The 20201-nt window shown below is 41.5% G+C and overlaps 1 protein-coding gene across 4 annotated transcripts in view; it reads left to right on the top strand.

Moving 5' to 3' along the window:
* SLC6A11 (solute carrier family 6 member 11) overlaps positions 1 to 19493 on the top strand; it is a 342972-nt gene extending 323479 nt beyond the window's left edge. For all 4 annotated transcript variants that reach the window (XM_077277724.1, XM_077277721.1, XM_077277722.1 and 1 more), the window contains exons 10-15: positions 2431 to 2543; positions 4005 to 4142; positions 12190 to 12292; positions 13588 to 13688; positions 14121 to 14291; positions 18764 to 19493. In XM_077277724.1, coding sequence (XP_077133839.1) covers positions 2431 to 2543; positions 4005 to 4142; positions 12190 to 12292; positions 13588 to 13688; positions 14121 to 14291; positions 18764 to 18916 — 779 coding nt within the window. In that variant the 3' untranslated portion in view covers positions 18917 to 19493. The remainder of the gene's footprint in view (positions 1 to 2430; positions 2544 to 4004; positions 4143 to 12189; positions 12293 to 13587; positions 13689 to 14120; positions 14292 to 18763) is intronic.
* Positions 19494 to 20201: the final 708 nt, after the last annotated feature.

Below are 20201 nucleotides of genomic sequence, written 5' to 3'. Positions count from 1 at the left end.
GGGCAAAAATCAAGATATTTATTTCATGGGATTTTCAAAAATCTCATAAAAAAGTTATGACTTTATCTAAAAGCGTTTTAATTTTAGTAGTGGTTAAAGTGGATGTGTTGATTGTTACATATGTAGAATATGATATACGTTGAGGATAGGGGAAAAAAATGGGAAAAAAAGTCAGCTCACCAGTCTCAGAAGAAATCCAATATTCGTTCACGCACGGAGCCACCCTGATGAGAGACATTGTCCATAGCAAATAGTGAAAAGAGAGAAGTCTCCAGCGTGGATTTTCATGGAATTAAAACATTAAATTTATTGGAGGCGTATTTTAAAACTAATGTTGGGCTACATACATTGGGAAAACGGGGTCCTTGGTGGTCCAAACTGATGCGGTTCAACCATTCAGGTCTTATTTGTGGTATGAATTCTCTATATGTAGAATATATGACTTCTCTTAGGAATGATTTTATCATTGAGAATATAGTGAATTCTGGAAATGCAGAAGGACTGGAGACCAATAATGTCCCCCATAGAAAAGAATATTGGGAGTCAGGGAATATCAACGCAGCACCTCTTCCAACAGTATAGTCCCAGTATAATTCATTTAAGTATTGGGATGGATACAGCCTTATCGGAGTTAACCCCTTGCAGAAAGCAGCCATTATGGTGATCAACTGATTACCACTGTGTGGCTTCCAGCACTTTAGGCGAACAAGTCTAAATGCTGTATACTTACTTTAAAGGTTATTCTCAAATTCTTTATTAGGAAAAATTACAAAGTACTTGTAAAAACAAGCAGCTTGTTATTAAATTTCCTCTTTATTCTTAAGAACGGTAGGAATTCTATTGTGTACTGCTCATTGCCTAGGTTACTGTCCACCTCCTCAGTCTATTAGCAGTGGCTGTTCTCCTAAGCTAAGGAGCACAAAATGTACAAGCTTTTTCCAGTAAGGCTTCTAAGCTCTGCTCTGAAGCTTGCCAGATCATTGGATTTCACTGGTATATGTGAGAGGAGAAGGGACTCGCCGATCTAAAATTCCCAACTTTATTTCATCTTCATTTAAAACTCCATGGCCGGGAGAGTGAGGAACAGAGCTCTTGTGAGCAGGAGCAAACGACGGCCGTTTCGCACTGTGCTTGCACTTCTACAGGTCAGCATGCCGTTTATTTTTGTTTCTTTTGGCTTTTGGAGATCATTGGATTTGGCCAGCTTCAGTGCCCATACACTCCTCCCATGCTGCATTGGAAAGTGCACAATTTTGGCGATCGACCTATAGAAGGGCCTATCAACTTTACATGCAATTCACAGTATTGGTATCCTTATCTGTGATAGAGGAAACATTGAGAAACCCCAGGCATTTGTTTTACCAAGCGTGAATGTAAACTTTACCCTTCAATTACTAAACCACTGAAAATGTGTTTCGTAAAAAAGACTTAACAAAATTAATAACCTATCCTATTTGAAGGTCAACTGGTGATGCCCACCAGGCATTTTGAGAAGCACTGGTAGAGTTTGAATATCTTGAAGGCAATGCGGATGAATTTCTAGATCAGCTCCTTAATACTGATCAATAACAAAGAAGGTCAGTTGGTCTAAATGTCAAATGTACAGGCATTCATATACATATATAACTTAAAGGGAACCTGCTAGCAGGATTGTGTTCAGTAAACTACTGACACTGTCAGGTTGGTGCCTTTACACTGATTACAATGATACCTTGGTTAATGAAATCCATCTTGTGGCTGATTTATAATCTCTATTTGTAGTTTTCAGTGCATGAGATTCTCGTGCTCTGGGGCGGACCTGTGGGCGGAGCTTTGGGCGGGGCTTCATGTGGCGCTCCGCTTACATATGCATCTGTATGACTTATTGATAGGTCAATGATCTTTCAGTAACCTGCCCACTATTTTACATACTGCACAGAATAATGTGTGGGAAAAAAATAACATTCATCACTTAGGCTGCAGGATGATACCATGGACAATATGCCAGCGCCATCTTGATGGAGCCATTTTTTTTTCTCTAGCAAAATAGTGCCGGCAGCGCTTGCTCAGTAACATCTATGGGAACGTGATGGATGCTACTGCGCAGGTGCAACTGTCGACACCAGTTTGATCAGGAAAATGTTTTTCTCTCCCCACAATAGTATATGACTAAATCATAAATGAATATGTGCATTCTATCCATTGTATCATGCTACATCACATGCGTCGCCGCCGGTGCCTGCGTGATGAATGTAAAAAAAAAATTTCCACACATTTTTATGCAGTATGTAAAATAGGGGGCAGGTCAGTGAAGGATCAGTGACCTATCATAAGCCATGAAGATGAATATCTAAGCAGAGCACCACATAAAGGCCCCCCTACTTGGATAAACAGGGAATTATGGGTTCAGTGCATTTTGCTAATATACTGTGTTTACTATTATTTTTTTAGGTCCTGGTCTGGCTTTCATCGCATACCCAAAAGCTGTCACCATGATGCCTTTGGCCCCGCTGTGGGCAGCCTTGTTTTTCATGATGCTTATATTCCTTGGACTTGACAGTCAGGTAAAAAAAATAAAAACTCCTCCTGATGTGGTTTAAATGTATGATAATTAAATGGACACTAATTACGACAAACTTTGCATAAATCAATAGCACGAGTGAATTACGAGACTTATTAATATACCGAAAGATACAGAAATACAGTATATGTTCTTTCTCCACTTATGAGCCACTTCTCGTCTCCCCATGATTCCTGACCAAACAATCCACTCTGTGCAAGCAGTTATTTATTCATTTTTTTTAAAGGAAGCTTTGCTGGAACTGTCTAAATTTTTTTTTTTACTTTTAATAACAATTGGTGACACAGGAGAGCATATTATATTTTTAAATATACCCTTACTAGTTTTTTTAGATTTGTATTTATATATTTTTTAAGCTACTTTTACCATACTTAGATAAACAGACTACCCGATTGTATGACTTTACTTTTTTTTTTTAAATCAAAACTAAAAAAGTAAATGAAACGTGAATCATTAATGCTTATAGCCACTGACACCAGAGATAATTTTCTATAAGTTAATGCATCATCAAAAATGACACAACTTATTATAAATGTACATTTTTGTGTACATAAAAAAATCATCAAATCATCAAAAAAAAAGCATACTTAGATTAATCAAAAATTAAGAGTTAGAAGTAATCAAAAGTTCCTCAATAATTAAATGTAAGTTTGTTACAGATAATTTATATGGTTGTTGTACTTGCTTTGTTGTACCTTAGATCAACCTGTCCCAATCTATACAGCAAAGCTGTCAAGTGACAGACACAGGATAGGAAGTATCGATCTATGCTGTCTGATCTAGTGACAAATATTAATAGTAAAATTAAAAAGGATGGATTAAATACTTGTATTAAAATATGGATACTCACATAAACAAATCATAAAATGTTATAAAAAGATTGCTTCATCATAAATCTTAATTTAAAATATGTAATTTTTGTATACATTTCTTTTAAAGAGGTTGTCCAATACTAAGGCAACCCCTTCTCACGCTGATTGTTTGCCCCCATTAAAATAAAAACACTTATGCCCATCTCCTGTGCCGGTGGCAATCCAGCGGTGCCGCCACTTGCTCTACTGGGACTCGCTTGAGGTTGTTACGCTACATTAAGCCCTGTGCACAATAAACGCTGGAGTCACTGTCTCCGCCTTTAAAAGTATAAGTAATCAAGAGGAAATGACTGGCCAGCTACGACTCTCACGTCCTATTGATTACTTATACATTCAAAGGAGGAGACAGCGACACCAGTGCTCATTGGACACCGGGGTCACGTGAAGTTACAACCTCACGTGGGCCCCAGGAATGCAGGTGCCAACATTTTAGGGACTTTATAGGAGGTGAGTATAAGTGTTTTTATTTGAATGTGGGTAATCTTGGGGAATGAGAAGGGGCTGTCCTAGTAGTGGACAACCCCATTATTACTTTAGAATGTTACTTATCAAATGTCATCTTACACTTGCAGTTTGTGTGCGTGGAAAGCTTGGTCACTGCAGTGGTGGACATGTATCCGAAGATTTTCCGAAGAGGATACCGCAGAGAATTATTAATATTAGCAATTTCAATTGCATCCTATTTTATTGGACTCATCATGTTAACTGAGGTAAGATTATCTACGGCTAACGACAATTACTAGAGGTGAGCGCATATGTCGGAGGTTTGAATTTGGGAAATCCTGAAAATTTATCAGACAGATTTGAGCTACATCACAGTAAGGCTGCCATCACACTATCAGTATTTGGGCAGTGTTTTATATCAGTATTTGTAAGCCAAAACCAGGAGTGGGTGATAAATACAGAAGTGGTGATGTGTTTCTATTATACTTTTCCTCTATTTGTTCCACTCCTGGTTTTGGGTTACAAATACTGATGTAAAATACTGACCAAATACTGAATGTGTGACGGCAGCCTTATTCTTTCAGAATGTTCCTTATTATGCTCGGAGATCTTTTCAGAACCCTGCAACTCACCGTTAAATCCTCTGCACCTCCTCCTCTTTCTGCCTTACTCCATCTCACGGATCTTCTCCGACCTGATTAAAGCAAACCTGTCAGCTGGACTGTGCTCGGTAAACTACAGACAGTGTCAGGTTGGTGCCATTATACTGACTAAAATGATACCTGGGTGATGAAATCCGACCTGCCCCCTATTTTAAACAATGCAAATAATATTGTGGGGTTAGAAAAAAATAAATAAATTCAGCAAAATGGCGGCGATACCTTCACAGTAGCATATATCGCATATAATATTGTCTGGTAAAAAAAAAATTTAATTCGTTAAATTAAGTTCATTAAAATGGAGCCTATCACGTTCCGATAGATGCTACTGCACATGCGCCGCTGTTGCCATTTTGCTGAAGAAAAAAGGTCTGCAGCAAAATGGTGGAGGCGCTTGCACAGTAACATCTATTGCATCACAATAGATGCTACTGCGCATGAACCGCCGGCACCACTTTGATTACTTTACTTTTTTTTTACCCGACAATATTATATACATAAAGTGATACATCCTACTGTGCTGGCGCCATTTTTCTGAATGCATTTTTTTTCTAACCCCATAATATTATGTGCATTTTGTAAAATAGGGGGCAGACCACTGAACGATTACTGACCTGTCATAAGCCCATACAGATGAATATCTAAGCAGAGCGCCACATAAAGCCCCACCCACAGGCTGCACATTGTCCCGCCCACAGCCCCGCCCAAAGCTCGAGAATCTCTTTAACTGAAAACTACAAATACAGATTAAACAACAACCACAAGACGTATTTCATCAACCAAGGTATCATTTTAATCAGTATAACAGCGATAACCTGACAGTGTCTGTAGTTTACTGAGCAAAATCCTGCTGACAGATTCACTTTAAATCTGGGTGGCATCCTCCAGTGAATTAGGTCTCTGACATCCTTTCGAGCCATGGCTCGGGCGACGTACGTCATGAACATGCACCATGATGGTATGAAACACAAGGAAGCCAAAGGTCTAGTCGATCTGAAGTAAAGTAGACTGAAGAAGATCCGTACAATAGGGAAGGGCAAAAATGAAAGGTGCAGAGGACCAGATGGCTTTTCGCAAAACAAGTTGCAAAATAACCGTATTTGGACTTCTGCAATTCTGAGGAGTTCAAGCCATCTCCAACTAGCAATAACAGAATTCACAGAGAATGATAAGGATTTGTATTCTGCAGAATCGATCAAGAATATATTGTGAGAAAAGTTGATGCAGTAATCAATTACAACAAAGTTAGGAAGTTGGAACAGAACCCTAAATATATAATGAATACACCTTTGATACTGTAAGATCTGACAGAAGACTGAATCCTATCTGATTGGGGTAAGGACTCATGCAGACAAGTGGTTTCTTGGTCAGAGTGTGATCCTACAAAACATCAGATCATACCCGGACCAATGTTATTCCATGGGGTCATGTGTCATGATCTCTGCAGGCAGAGATCATAGCAAGCCTATAGAGGGACAAGCTCTCGGAAGATGGAACTATACTGACCATGAACTAAGCCTGCCGCGCAACTAGAAATAGCCAGGTAGCATTTCCTATTTATCGCTAGATGCCCAGCTCTGGCCTAAGACCTAAATAGCTAGCAGAGGGAAATATAAGACCTGGCTCACCTCTAGAGAAATATTCCAAAGAAGACAGTAGCCCCCCACATATAATGACGGTGAGTTCAGATGAAACAACAAACGCAGCAGGAAAATAGTCTTAGCAAATTTGAGGTCCGCTTACTAGATAGCAGAAGACAGATAGTATACTTTCATGGTCAGCAGAAAAACACTAACAAAACACCATCCAGAGATTACCTTAAACTCTGGCATTAACTCATAACGCCAGAGTGGCAATCCCTGATCAACGAGAGCTTTCCAGACACAGTAACAAAACTTCAGCTGTGAACTGGAACAAATAGGCAAAACAAAACATGGACAAAAGTCCAACTTATCTAGTAGTTGTCTAGAAGCAGGAACAAGCACTGAGAGGCATCAGATAACATTGTTGACCGGCAAGAAACCACCAGAGAAATGAGCTTAAATAGCGACACCCACTACTGATGGAACCAGGTGAAACAGGAAAGAGGAAGACAAGTCCAATTCCACAAGCGGCCACCGGGGGAGCCCAGAATCCAAATTCACAACAGTACCCCCCCCTCAAGGAGGGGGCACCGAACCCTCACCAGATCCACCAGGGCGACCAGGATGAGCCCTATGGAAGGCACGAACAAGATCAGAAGCATGAACATCAGATGCATTGACCCAAGAATTATCCTCCTGGCCGTAACCCTTCCAGTTGACCAGATACTGGAGTTTCCGTCTGGAAACACGAGAGTCCAAAATTTTCTCCACAACGTACTCCAACTCACCCTCAACCAACACCGGAGCAGGAGGCTCAACTGAAGGTACAACAGGTACCTCATACCTGCGCAATAACGACCGATGAAAAACGTTATGAATGGAAAAGGACGCAGGGAGGTCCAAACGGAAAGAAACAGGATTAAGAATCTCCAATATTCTATAAGGGCCGATGAACCGAGGTTTAAACTTAGGAGAAGAGACCCTCATAGGGACAAAACGAGAAGACAACCACACTAAATCTCCAACACAAAGCCGAGAACCAACACGACGATGACGGTTGGCAAAACGCTGAGTCTTCTCCTGGGACAACTTCAAATTGTCCATAACCTGCCCCCAGATGTGATGCAATCTCTCCACCACCGCATCCACTCCAGGACAATCCGAGGATTCCACCTGACCGGAGGAAAATCGAGGGTGAAACCCCAAATTACAGAAAAACGGGGACACCAAGGTGGAAGAACTGGCCCGATTATTGAGGGCGAACTCTGCCAATGGCAAAAAAGCAACCCAATCATCCTGGTCAGCAGAGACAAAACACCTCAGATATGTCTCAAGGGTCTGATTAGTCCGCTCGGTCTGGCCATTAGTCTGAGGGTGAAAAGCAGATGAAAAAGACAAATCTATGCCCATCCTAGCACAGAATGCCCGCCAAAATCTAGACACAAATTGGGTACCTCTGTCAGAAACAATATTCTCAGGAATACCGTGCAATCGGACAACATTCTGAAAAAACAGAGGAACCAACTCAGAAGAAGAAGGCAACTTGGGCAGAGGAACCAAATGGACCATTTTAGAGAAACGGTCACAGACCACCCAGATGACAGACATCTTCTGGGAAACAGGCAGATCTGAAATAAAATCCATCGAGATGTGTGTCCAAGGCCTCTTAGGAATAGGCAAGGGCAACAGCAGTCCGCTAGCCCGAGAACTACAAGACTTGGCCCGAGCACAAACGTCACATGACTGCACAAAGACTCGCACATCTCGTGACAGGGAAGGCCACCAGAAGGATCTTGCCACCAAATCCCTGGTACCAAAAATTCCGGGATGACCTGCCAATGCAGAAGAATGTACCTCAGAGATGACTCTGCTGGTCCAATCATCCGGAACAAACAGTCTATCAGGCGGACAACGATCCGGTCTATCCGCCTGAAACTCTTGCAAGGACCGCCGCAGATCAGGAGAAACGGCCGACAAAATTACTCCCTCCCTAAGGATACCTGTGGGTTCAGAATTACCAGGAGAGTCCGGGTCAAAACTCCTAGAAAGGGCATCTGCCTTAACATTCTTAGAACCCGGTAGGTATGACACCACAAAATTAAAGCGAGAAAAAAATAAAGACCAGCGCGCCTGTCTAGGATTCAGGCGTCTGGCAGTCTCAAGATAAATCAAATTTTTGTGGTCAGTCAATACCACCACCTGATGCCTAGCCCCCTCGAGCCAATGGCGCCACTCCTCAAACGCCCACTTCATGGCCAAAAGCTCCCGATTCCCAACATCATAATTCCGCTCTGCGGGCGAAAATTTGCGAGAAAAGAAGGCACAAGGCCTAATGACGGAGCAGTCGGAACCTTTCTGCGACAACACTGCCCCAGCTCCGATCTCCGAAGCGTCAACCTCAACCTGAAAAGGCAGATTCACATCAGGCTGACGCAACACAGGGGCAGAGGCAAAACGGCGCTTAAGCTCCTGAAAGGCCTCTACAGCATGAGGGGACCAATTAGCAACATCAGCGCCTTGTCTGGTCAAATCAGTCAGTGGTTTAACGACATCCGAAAAACCAGCAATAAATCGGCGGTAAAAGTTGGCAAAGCCCAAAAATCTCTGAAGACCCTTAAGAGAGGAGGGCTGAGTCCAGTCACAAATAGCTTGCACCTTGACGGGATCCATCTCAATGGAAGAGGGAGAAAAAATATACCCCAAAAAGGAAATTTTCTGGACCCCAAAAACGCACTTAGACCCCTTCACACATAAAGAATTAGACCGCAGAACCTGAAAAACTCTCCTGACCTGCTGGACATGAGAGTCCCAGTCATCAGAAAAAATCAGAATATCATCCAGATATATTATCATAAATTTATCCAGAAAATCGCGGAAAATATCATGCATAAAAGACTGGAAAACTGAAGGGGCATTAGAAAGACCAAAAGGCATGACCAAATACTCAAAGTGGCCCTCGGGCGTATTAAATGCGGTCTTCCACTCATCCCCCTGCCTGATCCGCACCAAATTATACGCCCCACGAAGATCAATTTTAGAGAACCACTTAGCACCCTCTATACGAGCAAACAAATCAGTAAGCAATGGCAATGGGTATTGATACTTAACAGTGATCTTATTCAGAAGCCGATAATCAATACATGGTCTCAAAGAGCCGTCTTTTTTTGAGACAAAGAAAAACCCAGCTCCCAAGGGAGAAGAAGATGGACGAATATGTCCCTTTTCCAAAGACTCCTTTATATATTCCCGCATAGCAGCATGTTCCGGCACAGACAAATTAAACAAACGACCCTTTGGATATTTACAACCCGGTATCAAATCTATGGCACAATCGCACTCACGGTGCGGAGGTAACGACCCAAGCTTGGGTTCGTCAAAGACGTCTTGATAATCAGAGAGGAACTCAGGGACTTCAGAGGGAATGGACGACGAAATAGAAACCAAAGGTACGTCCCCATGAATACCCTTACATCCCCAGCTCAACACAGACATTGCTCTCCAGTCCAAGACTGGGTTGTGAGACTGCAACCATGGCAATCCCAGTACCAAATCGTCATGTAAATTATACAGCACCAGGAAACGAATAATCTCCTGGTGATCCGGATTGATACGCATGGTTACTTGTGTCCAGTATTGTGGTTTATTATTAGCCAATGGGGTGGAGTCAATCCCCTTCAGAGGAATAAGAGTCTCCAAAGGCTCTAAATCAAAACCACAACGATTGGCAAAGGACCAATCCATAAGACTCAGAGCGGCGCCAGAGTCAACATAGGCGTCCGTGGCAATGGATGACAAAGAGCAAATCAGGGTTACAGACAAAATAAACTTAGACTGAATGGTGCCAATGGAAACAGACTTATCAAGCTTCTTTGTACGCCTAGAGCATGCTGATATAACATGAGTAGAATCCCCACAATAGAAACACAATCCATTCTTCCGTCTAAAATTCTGTCGCTCGCTCCTGGACAGAATTCTATCACACTGCATACTTTCTGGCGTCTTTTCCATAGACACCGCCAGATGGTGCACCGGTTTGCGCTCCCGCAGACGCCTATCAATCTGAATAGCCATTGTCATGGACTCATTCAGACCTGCAGGCAAAGGGAACCCCACCATAACATCCTTAACGGCATCAGAGAGACCTTCTCTGAAAGTTGCCGCCAAGGCGCACTCATTCCACAGAGTAAGCACAGACCATTTACGGAATTTTTGGCAGAAAACTTCAGCTTCGTCTTGCCCCTGAGATAGTGCCATCAAAGTTTTTTCTGCCTGAAGTTCCAAATGAGGTTCCTCATAAAGCAAGCCCAAGGCCAGAAAAAACGCATCCACATCGCGTAACGCAGGATCCCCTGCTGGCAATGAGAAGGCCCAATCTTGAGGGTCACCCCTGAGCAAGGAAATCACAATCCTAACCTGCTGAGCAGGGTCTCCAGCTGAACGAGACTTCAGGGACAAATAAAGCTTACAATTATTTCGGAAATTCTGGAAGCTAGCTCTATTCCCTGTGAAGAACTCCGGCAAAGGAATTCTCGGCTCAGATACCGGAGCATGTACCACAAAATCTTGTAAATTTTGTACTTTCGTGATGAGATTATTCAAACCCGCAGTTACACTCTGGAGATCCATTATTGTCAGGTGCACACAGAGCATACAGAGATTAGGAGGAGAGAGAGAAAAAAGACTGCAGCAAGGCAGACTGGAGGAAAAAAAAAAAAAAATTCCAGCAGACTTCTTATAACTCTCCTTTCTCAACCTGGGTCTTTAACACTTTATTGGCCGGTCAAACTGTCATGATCTCTGCAGGCAGAGATCATAGCAAGCCTATAGAGGGACAAGCTCTCGGAAGATGGAACTATACTGACCATGAACTAAGCCTGCCGCGCAACTAGAAATAGCCAGGTAGCATTTCCTATTTATCGCTAGATGCCCAGCTCTGGCCTAAGACCTAAATAGCTAGCAGAGGGAAATATAAGACCTGGCTCACCTCTAGAGAAATATTCCAAAGAAGACAGTAGCCCCCCACATATAATGACGGTGAGTTCAGATGAAACAACAAACGCAGCAGGAAAATAGTCTTAGCAAATTTGAGGTCCGCTTACTAGATAGCAGAAGACAGATAGTATACTTTCATGGTCAGCAGAAAAACACTAACAAAACACCATCCAGAGATTACCTTAAACTCTGGCATTAACTCATAACGCCAGAGTGGCAATCCCTGATCAACGAGAGCTTTCCAGACACAGTAACAAAACTTCAGCTGTGAACTGGAACAAATAGGCAAAACAAAACATGGACAAAAGTCCAACTTATCTAGTAGTTGTCTAGAAGCAGGAACAAGCACTGAGAGGCATCAGATAACATTGTTGACCGGCAAGAAACCACCAGAGAAATGAGCTTAAATAGCGACACCCACTACTGATGGAACCAGGTGAAACAGGAAAGAGGAAGACAAGTCCAATTCCACAAGCGGCCACCGGGGGAGCCCAGAATCCAAATTCACAACAGTCATGCACATGTCCTATTTTTTCCTCTGGGGGAAAAAATCATAGTATGCATGAGTTTTATGCAATATTTAGAAGGCACTCGGCCATATAAGTCAGTAAGCCTGTAGAAACCATCCAACTGCACTCAGATGACATCTGAGTGCAGTCTGATTTCCACAAACTGACACAATGGAGGTGATGGACACATTTTTGTTCCCCATCTTCTCCTCATCCAAGAGATTTGGATCACACTATGCTGATATCCTGATCAGAGTTTGTTCCGAGTGTGATTTGCATAATTGACCTGATTTTCTCAGATTAGAAAACATACGGTCATCTGCACATAGCGTAAGGGTTATTCCCGAGCTTGATTGAGATCATTGCAATAGTCATAGTTGTCCTTTGCCAATTTTAAATATTATTATTGGGAGGCTGCAGCCCTAGGGCCCTGTGGGATGTTTTATTATTGTGATTTAACTGTTTTATAAATGAAAGTGGAATAATTGTTTAGCTATATTCCGTTATTATTACATCATATTGCATGAAACGTAAAAATATATTCCATTAATAGTTCTTTTTGTCTCCTAGGGTGGAATGTATGTCTTTCAGCTCTTTGACTCGTATGCTGCCAGTGGAATGTGTCTTCTGTTCGTTGCCGTGTTTGAATGTATCTGCATAGGTTGGATTTATGGTAAGTTCTTTAGCATTTATTTTAAAGAATACAATCCAGTATGTGTGGATCAAATAAAGATTTTTTTTTACCATGTTGAACCGGACACATGATGGAATAGCGGCTGCAGAGCAGAATCATTTTTTCTTTATTTTTTTTTACGTTTCGCCTCTGTTGCGGAGATATCAGAAATCAAAGTATTTGGCACCTAACGAGTTAACTTTTCTTACATCGAAGGGGGTGTTTTCATTGGGGGTGCCTACTTCTCCTTATGTCAGTTATTTGATAACACCCACTTTGGCTTAACAAAATTTAACTCATTACTAGCGAAATACTTTGATTTCTACTATCGCCACAACGGAGAAATTAAGTTAAAAAAAAAAGTTTGATTCAGTTCAGCAGCCATCATTATCTTGTGTCCAGTTCAAAACGTAACATTTGTTGAAAGATTCTCTTTAGGAGGCTAACCTACATTCTGCACCTTGTTCGTTTTCTGCACCTATTGCTTAATTAAGCCATTATCTACCAATGTCCTTTTTTGGGACACCTAATCTTTAGCTTCTAGCAGCTATGATTTTATAATTTTTATAATTAGGTCCAATTTTTTGTGTTGTGTTTGTAAAATGAATGTTTTCAAAATAGGAAATCATGTCATTGACATTTTTAATTGAATATTGGGACGCCCTTTTCTGAAAAATCCGTAAAATGGAAATTTCTAATTTGGCAAGTAGCGGGTTAAATTATGTTACTTTGCGTTTTTTTCACCGTGTTTTTGTGTGAATTTTTTAACGTGCAATTTTATCACGATTTGACTTTTGGAAGTGTCATGCTTTGAATAAAGCTGCTTTTTTAAAAAAATATTTTCAGTTTTTTTGCTTTGACAAAACTTTTATTCACTTAGGTGCGAATTACATGCGTTTTTTATGCTTTTCCGCCATGAAAACACGCTTAAAATGCATGTGCGTTTTTTACCTGTGGAATTTCCGCACTTAACACAAGTCTATGGGGACATTCCACAAGGAAAACTCAGCATACCCCCAGGAGAAATTGACATTCTGTGGACTTGAAACATGCACCTGTGCAAAACTAAGGAAATTCTGAAAACAAGATCTGGTGGGGGCACCGATTACTGCAATTTGGGAAACACTAGTCTAATGAGCATATGCTTTAGAAAATTGAACTTTGACAGATTAGACATTTTATGCTATGTAGTATTGATGTGCATTGAAGCCAGTCTTTTAACCACGTTTTTCTTCAGGTAGTATTGATAATGGGAGGCTGATATGTTGCCTTAATATTACCATTCGTATTTTTAGGAAGCAATCGGTTTTACGACAATATTGAAGACATGATTGGGCACCGTCCATTCTTCTTAATTAAATGGTGTTGGATGGTTTTCACCCCTGGAATTTGTGCTGTAAGTTTTAGTATAGTTTTTTTTTTTTTTTTATAATATTGACTAAGCATTCGTATCTAGTGTTAATTGTTGATGACAATTTACGATCTAATTGTCAGTAATTATAACCATTTACCAAGCAATACTTTTTTAATTAGTTGTAAAGCATGACTGTGATAACTCTGTTTTTAGTTTTTATGTACAGTAAAACCAGAAAACTACTTTAAGGTTTTATCTATATTTATTTGCTTAGGCGAAATAAAAAGTATTGCAGCACTTTTCGATAAACTTAATGGGAAAAGATTTAATGTAACAAGTGATGCAATGACTGAAATCTTGAAATCCCTGTTTTTCCTATGCTTAGGAGTCTGGGCTGTGTGTATCAAAGTTGATTAAAAAAAACTACCAATGAAGTGTTTTTATAATTTATTTTGCTTTTCACTTTTATTACAGAGCATCTTTATATTTTTCTTGGTGAAGTACAAGCCACTAAAGTACAATAATGTATACACCTACCCGACATGGGGTTATGGTATAGGGTGGATGATGGCGCTGTCATCGATGGTCTGCATTCCACTGTGGATAATAGTAAAGGTGTGGAAGACCGAAGGGACAATATCAGAGGTAAAAGTTCTCAAATGTTCACGATGATAAAATACAAATTTTCAGAATTATTCTGTATTTCATGGAGTCAGATAACGTACCGAAGTCAGAGTACCGGGAGGATAATGGATCAGAGCTGAAGGGGGTAAACAGGTGGATGGTCAGAACAAAGTCCAAGGTCAGGCAACAGATCAAACAAACAGAACTGAAGGCACAGAGAACACAGTACAAACCTCACAGGCTGAATGTATATCTGGCAGAGTTCTGGGAGACACAGCTCAGTTAAGAAGCATGGCAATTAACTGGAATAGTGAACACATGAGACAGCAGACGCCTCACAGTCTCAGATTGGATAGTTGAGTTGTCAATCAACACACTAACAGCTCAACATGTCCCTGTACCAGATTGGATGGCCAAGCTGTCAATCAACGTACTGAAAGCTTCAGCACACCCCTATGCCAGATTGGACGGCCGAGCTGTCAGTAACTGCATCCCAGACACTCCGAGGGGTGGAACCATGACAGTGAGGTTTTGGGGGGTTTAATAGAATAATGTGCAAAATACTTAATATTAGTAAAGTGAATCTTTCTCAGTGAGTGGGTTGATGAACTGAAGTGGAAAATGGTCTTCTAAAACACTGCAGTTAGTTGTGCCTCGCTGGCTCATTGGTTAGTACCCACCAAAACATGAGCCAAAATCACAAAAAGGGGCATGATTTACACCTGTAAAGACTCCTAAATTGTTATACTGAACCTCTAGTGCAAGACTGCTCGGAAAATCTTGTAAAGCTAATTAGTTGGCAGCAGATTATTCCAGTAATTGCCTCGACTATATCATTATGAAGCACCTGGTAGTTCAATTAGAAAGAAAATGGGTACAACCACAAACCATAGCCCATCCATTACCCTCAGATAGAAATACTGTGCGTTAAGAAAAAGTTGAGACAGGAGACTAAACTATGAGTACAAGATCACTACCAATCTCTCTGGTTTATCCATTGATGTTCATATGCTGCCAGTGTATTATTACCTATAATTTTTGGATTATATACTGGTGGTACTAGGTTTAGGGGCTACAGGGCTGTATAGGCATGGCGTGTGCTCTGAAAAATATGTACCAGTCTGTGTTTCTAGCTTCAGCAGGGAGGCATTGTGCTAACTTGACTTACTATTGTGCTCAATGAATGTCGCAAGTCCTTCCTGGGATGGGATAGACCCATTGGATTGCTAACACATTTAACAGATGACAAACCAGGAAGAAAAGTGTGAGAAATTCTGAGTTCTTCACGCCTAACCCCTTTAAGGAGATTTGGAATTTCCCACAGGATATTCTTATTACTCAGGTATTAGGTAGAAAGGGAATGGCCAGTAAACTATACCTATAACTATTAGGCATTGGCTGAAGGAGTGCTTTTGTGGCACCCGAGGAGTCTGGTTTGCCACAGTGGCATTGCCTCCCTCACATGGGGTGATGTCATGCCTGGAAGCAAGGAGGGATCCCCTTTCCAGGTACATCAGCATGCAACACCTTTCCTACTCCAGACCAGAAGGGGGAGCTCTAACACCTGATTTCAGGGGAGCTTCCCTATCAATTCTGGCCTGGAGTTGGAGTTAGTCCATTTCAGTCAGAGTCTGAGAGAGTGAAGGAGGAAGAGGCAAGTGAGGAGAACCTGGGGGATTGGAGCTGCGACTGAGCTCACCCCAGAACTGAGAGCCAAAAAACGGACACCGGACTCCATGGTCGTGTGGGAACTACAGGCCCTGCAACTAAATCTGGAGGCAGGAGATTTCAGGTCTCTTTGCCCCATCTGGCACCCTGAGGCACAGCAGCATACTAGAGCCCCGAGTCACCACAAGGGAGTGACACCTGTAACAGGCTCAAGCTGCCTGCCATGCAGGAAAATGTTCCATTTAATGGAGAGACTGTAATAGGGACTTGTGGGGAGCTTAAGGAACCAAGGACCTAGGGAGCAATGCAGAGGGAAGGCCTCCAAATCCACCTGGCTAGGGGGACCCTGAAATACTTCCAGGCTGCCTGGTTCTCCATTACCACCTGTTACCTGTGCTCTGGACTGCACCTTCAACCAAGGATTAAGGGTAAAGAATACTGTAGCCCTTGTGTCCTCTATTCCTTTCCCGCACCCTCAGTCCTGCATTCCAACATCCACAATCCCCTTACAAAACTGTACAGGTAACCCTGGGACCACGCTCCACCTGTGGGGAGCAGAACCATCCCAGCTGCATTACCATCAGTTCCAGCAGTCCCTTTAAGCAGCATCAGCCAACCCTAGCTGAGTACCACAGGTGGAGTCACGAACAATCCCCTTTCCTATATAAACTTTAATCCCCTCATCACTTTTATTGCATGCCCAGTGCCACAAACCGAGTCACTGCTGCCTTGAGCACCCCTTTAAGAATCATCTGACTCGGTTCCGAGTACCCCACAGCCCTAGCGGGTATTGCACTTTGACATGCGTTAACCCTTTGAGAAGCCAGAAATCTGCAGGAGACCCTACAGGAGGGCAGTGGAATTGAGACAGATGTGAAATGTGCAAGGGCCAAAGCAAAGACTAGCATCGAGAAATGGAAAGCCGAGCTTTGAGTAACCTGACCGAAGTGTGAAGACTGGCAGTGGTAGGTCTAGTACAATGCGTTGTGTCAAGGCACTATATAAACACTCAGGTATTAGGTGGTATTTGAATGGCCTATAAACTATGCCTATGACAACTACGCATTGACTGAAGGAGTGTATTGACATGCATTGGCCATTCAAGAAGTCAGATATCTGGAGAGTATAGGACAAGTGTTGCATCCACAGGGAACCTGACGGGAGGGCAGCAGCGTTGAGCAAGAGGCCAAATGTGCAAGGGCCGAAGTAAGGAGAACCAGTGAGAACAGGAATCTCAGCACAAAGGACCCTGACAAAAGTGAAGGCTGGAAGAGGAGCATCAGGCGATGGCAAGTGTAGTACAATGCATTGTGACAGGGCTTTATATTAATTCAGGCATTAGGTAATAATGGAATGGCCTGTAACCTATGCTTATGTCATCCAAGAAAAAGTGAAATGCAGCACTCACCAGGTTCTATGGTAAAATACTTTATTCAATCAATGTAGCAAACAAAATGGTAGGCAGGGAGTGAGCAGGAGACTGTGAAGGACAAAGGCGGTTTTGCGCTGTCAAGGTGATTCTACGGGTCCATGCACTGACGTGATACAACTTCCTTTCTAAAGGTGGGTACGTAATATCCATCACTACATCTGTTATGTGCATATGATACAAACATTATTAAAACATCTAAAAACAATCAATTACAAGAATACAGACATATCTAATCTATCATTTAAAGCTAAAGGACCTTGAGCATCAGTTTTTAGGATCCACCTTCCTTCATTTTTTAACAGTAATTGGTTGTGATTACCACCTTGCATGGGATACCTAACTTTTTAAATCCCTGCAAAAGTTCTACGATTAGCATTATGATGCTCCTGTGTATGTTTAATGAGTTGGGGGGGGATCCTTTACCAGTAATAATTCATCTAAAAATCTCCCTCAAACGAGCAAAAAGGGGTCTTGTATTGTGTTTCCTAAAAACCGGGCAAGGTTGTAATCACAATCAATTGCTGTTAAAAAAATTAAGGCAGGTGGATCCTAAAAAACAATGGCCAATTTACTTTAGGATTAAATAATAGATTAGATATATCCATAGTCTGATTGTTTTTAGATGTTTTTAATAATGATGTAGTGACTGAAAGTACATACCCACCACTAAAAAGGAAGTAGTATTACGTCAGTGCATGGTTTGGCCCCGTAGAAGCACCTTGAAAATGTCCGTCGTCCTTCACAGTCCGCTCACTCCCTGCCTACCCCTTTTTTGCTACATTAATGGAATAAAGGATTTTACCACAGAACCTGGTGAGTGCCGCGTTTCACTTTTTCATGGATGACATTGAGTTATTTCCAACGTGAGCACCACCAATATTTTCTGAATATGGCAAACTGCTCCACATGTGGCAATAATTTATGCTATTATTGGGAAGGACTGGTGCCGAAATAGCTCTATTTTAATTTATGATAAAGTATGACTATTCAAGAAGCCATTCAAGAAGCCGGAAATCTGCAGAGCGCAAGTGCAGCTTCAACAGGAGACCCAATAGAAGTGCGGCACCGTGGCGGGACTATGTAAGAGGCCAAATGTGCAAGGACCAGAACAAAGCGTAGCATCGGGGAACAGGAAGTCGAGCACTGAGGACCTTAATGGAAGAACGAAGGCTGGAAGGAACAACTGGTGATAGTAGGGGTGGTACACTGCGCCATGACAGGGCGCTATATGTAGTAGAAGAGTAAGGTAGTAAGCATTTTAAATCTATTAATTTACAAAGGGAAACAAAGTTGTAGAGCTGCATTTGTTCATATTTGCATGAAAAATTGTACAATTTTCTTTGTATAATTTTCTTGCCCCTAACCTAATGTAACACTTTCCTTTTTTTTGCAGCGATTTAAATCTTTAATATTACCCAGCCCAGATTTAAAAATGAGAGGGAATCTAAGAGCCGCCGCTTGTACAAATGCCGTACACGACTGTGACGCCCAGCTTAAAGGTGATGGAACCATATCGGCCATTACAGAAAAAGAAACGCACTTCTAAGGGATATTTTATTTGGAAAGTTGTTGTTTTGTAAAATAAGAATATGAAAAGAATATTATTTCACTCAATTAATAGAGGCTCACCTGTTTCGCACAAATTTTAACATGTTTAATTTTAAAGTGTACACTGTATTATGCTCCAAGTGATTTTTTTTTTTATTATATTCTATAAGTGACTGATTATAAAAACAGTATTGTATGAGATTTTTTTTTAGTGCCAAGTTTATGTAATGTTGTGATTCTGGTTCATGTTTTATAGCTCTCTAGACACATGTATAGCGTGTTGTAAAATTTTTATACCTTGGATTTTATGAAGCATGGTGTTTCTATAGGATATTCTTTTCATCTAATGTACACAGTTATGACCATTCCAGCTGGTAATGTATGTCTATGAAAATGCTTGTTATTATGTAGTTCTTGTTTTGTGCTCATTTTCCTTGTTTATGACCTATCCATATAATGGCCAATAGATTTACCTGTTTTCTTTTAGCCAAGGGAAAAAAAGACTTAATTGCTAATACATGGTGAATTCTTGTATTGTATGTTTCTATATGACTAAACAGTTTTTTGGCATTGTGATATTACTTGTTTATACTAAAGAAAATACATGTATTTAATGAAAATGTTAAGTAATTACATTTCCTTCGATGCCTCATGGAATTCTCCACATTGGCCTTTAAGTAAGTTCTGAATTGGGAGAATTTAATGAGGATTCTCGGTCACTAAATAATCATTACAAAAGTTGTCCTCTACTTGGACAACTTCTTCTCATACCCCTACCCTGGCCCCCATAAAATAATAAAGCTTATACTCGCCTCCCGTGCCAGCGCCGTTCCCGCGGTGTTGGCACTTCTTCTCCCATGGCTCCAGTGCAGTTGTTGAGATACATGACGCCGGTGCCCAATCAACGCTGGAGTCACTGTCCCCACCTCCTGTCGAATTGAACAGGAAGAGAAAGTCTGAGATCATCTGCAGTCCGGACTTCCTCTTTATGTTCGATTTGTCCAAAGACGGAGACAGTGACGCCAAAGCTGATTGGGAGCCAACGTCACATATCACAACAACTGCACGGGAACCCCGGCGAGAGCGAGTGCTGACACCGCGGGAACAGCGCCGGCTTGGAAGGTGAATATAGGCTTTATTATTTTAACGGCGCCAAACATTTTAATCAAGAAGGGCTTTTCCTAGTAGTGGACAACCATTTTAATAACAGAAAAGAAGAAAACATTGTCTCATTTCCTAATATACTGTATTTGTCTCCTACCATATAAAAGCTCATTTCCTAG

The sequence above is a fragment of the Ranitomeya variabilis genome, chromosome 8, assembly GCF_051348905.1.
Source record: "Ranitomeya variabilis isolate aRanVar5 chromosome 8, aRanVar5.hap1, whole genome shotgun sequence".
In the NCBI taxonomy this organism is placed as follows: domain Eukaryota; kingdom Metazoa; phylum Chordata; class Amphibia; order Anura; family Dendrobatidae; genus Ranitomeya; species Ranitomeya variabilis.
Note: the sequence above shows the minus strand (reverse complement) of the source record. Positions and strands in the feature narration are given on the sequence as shown.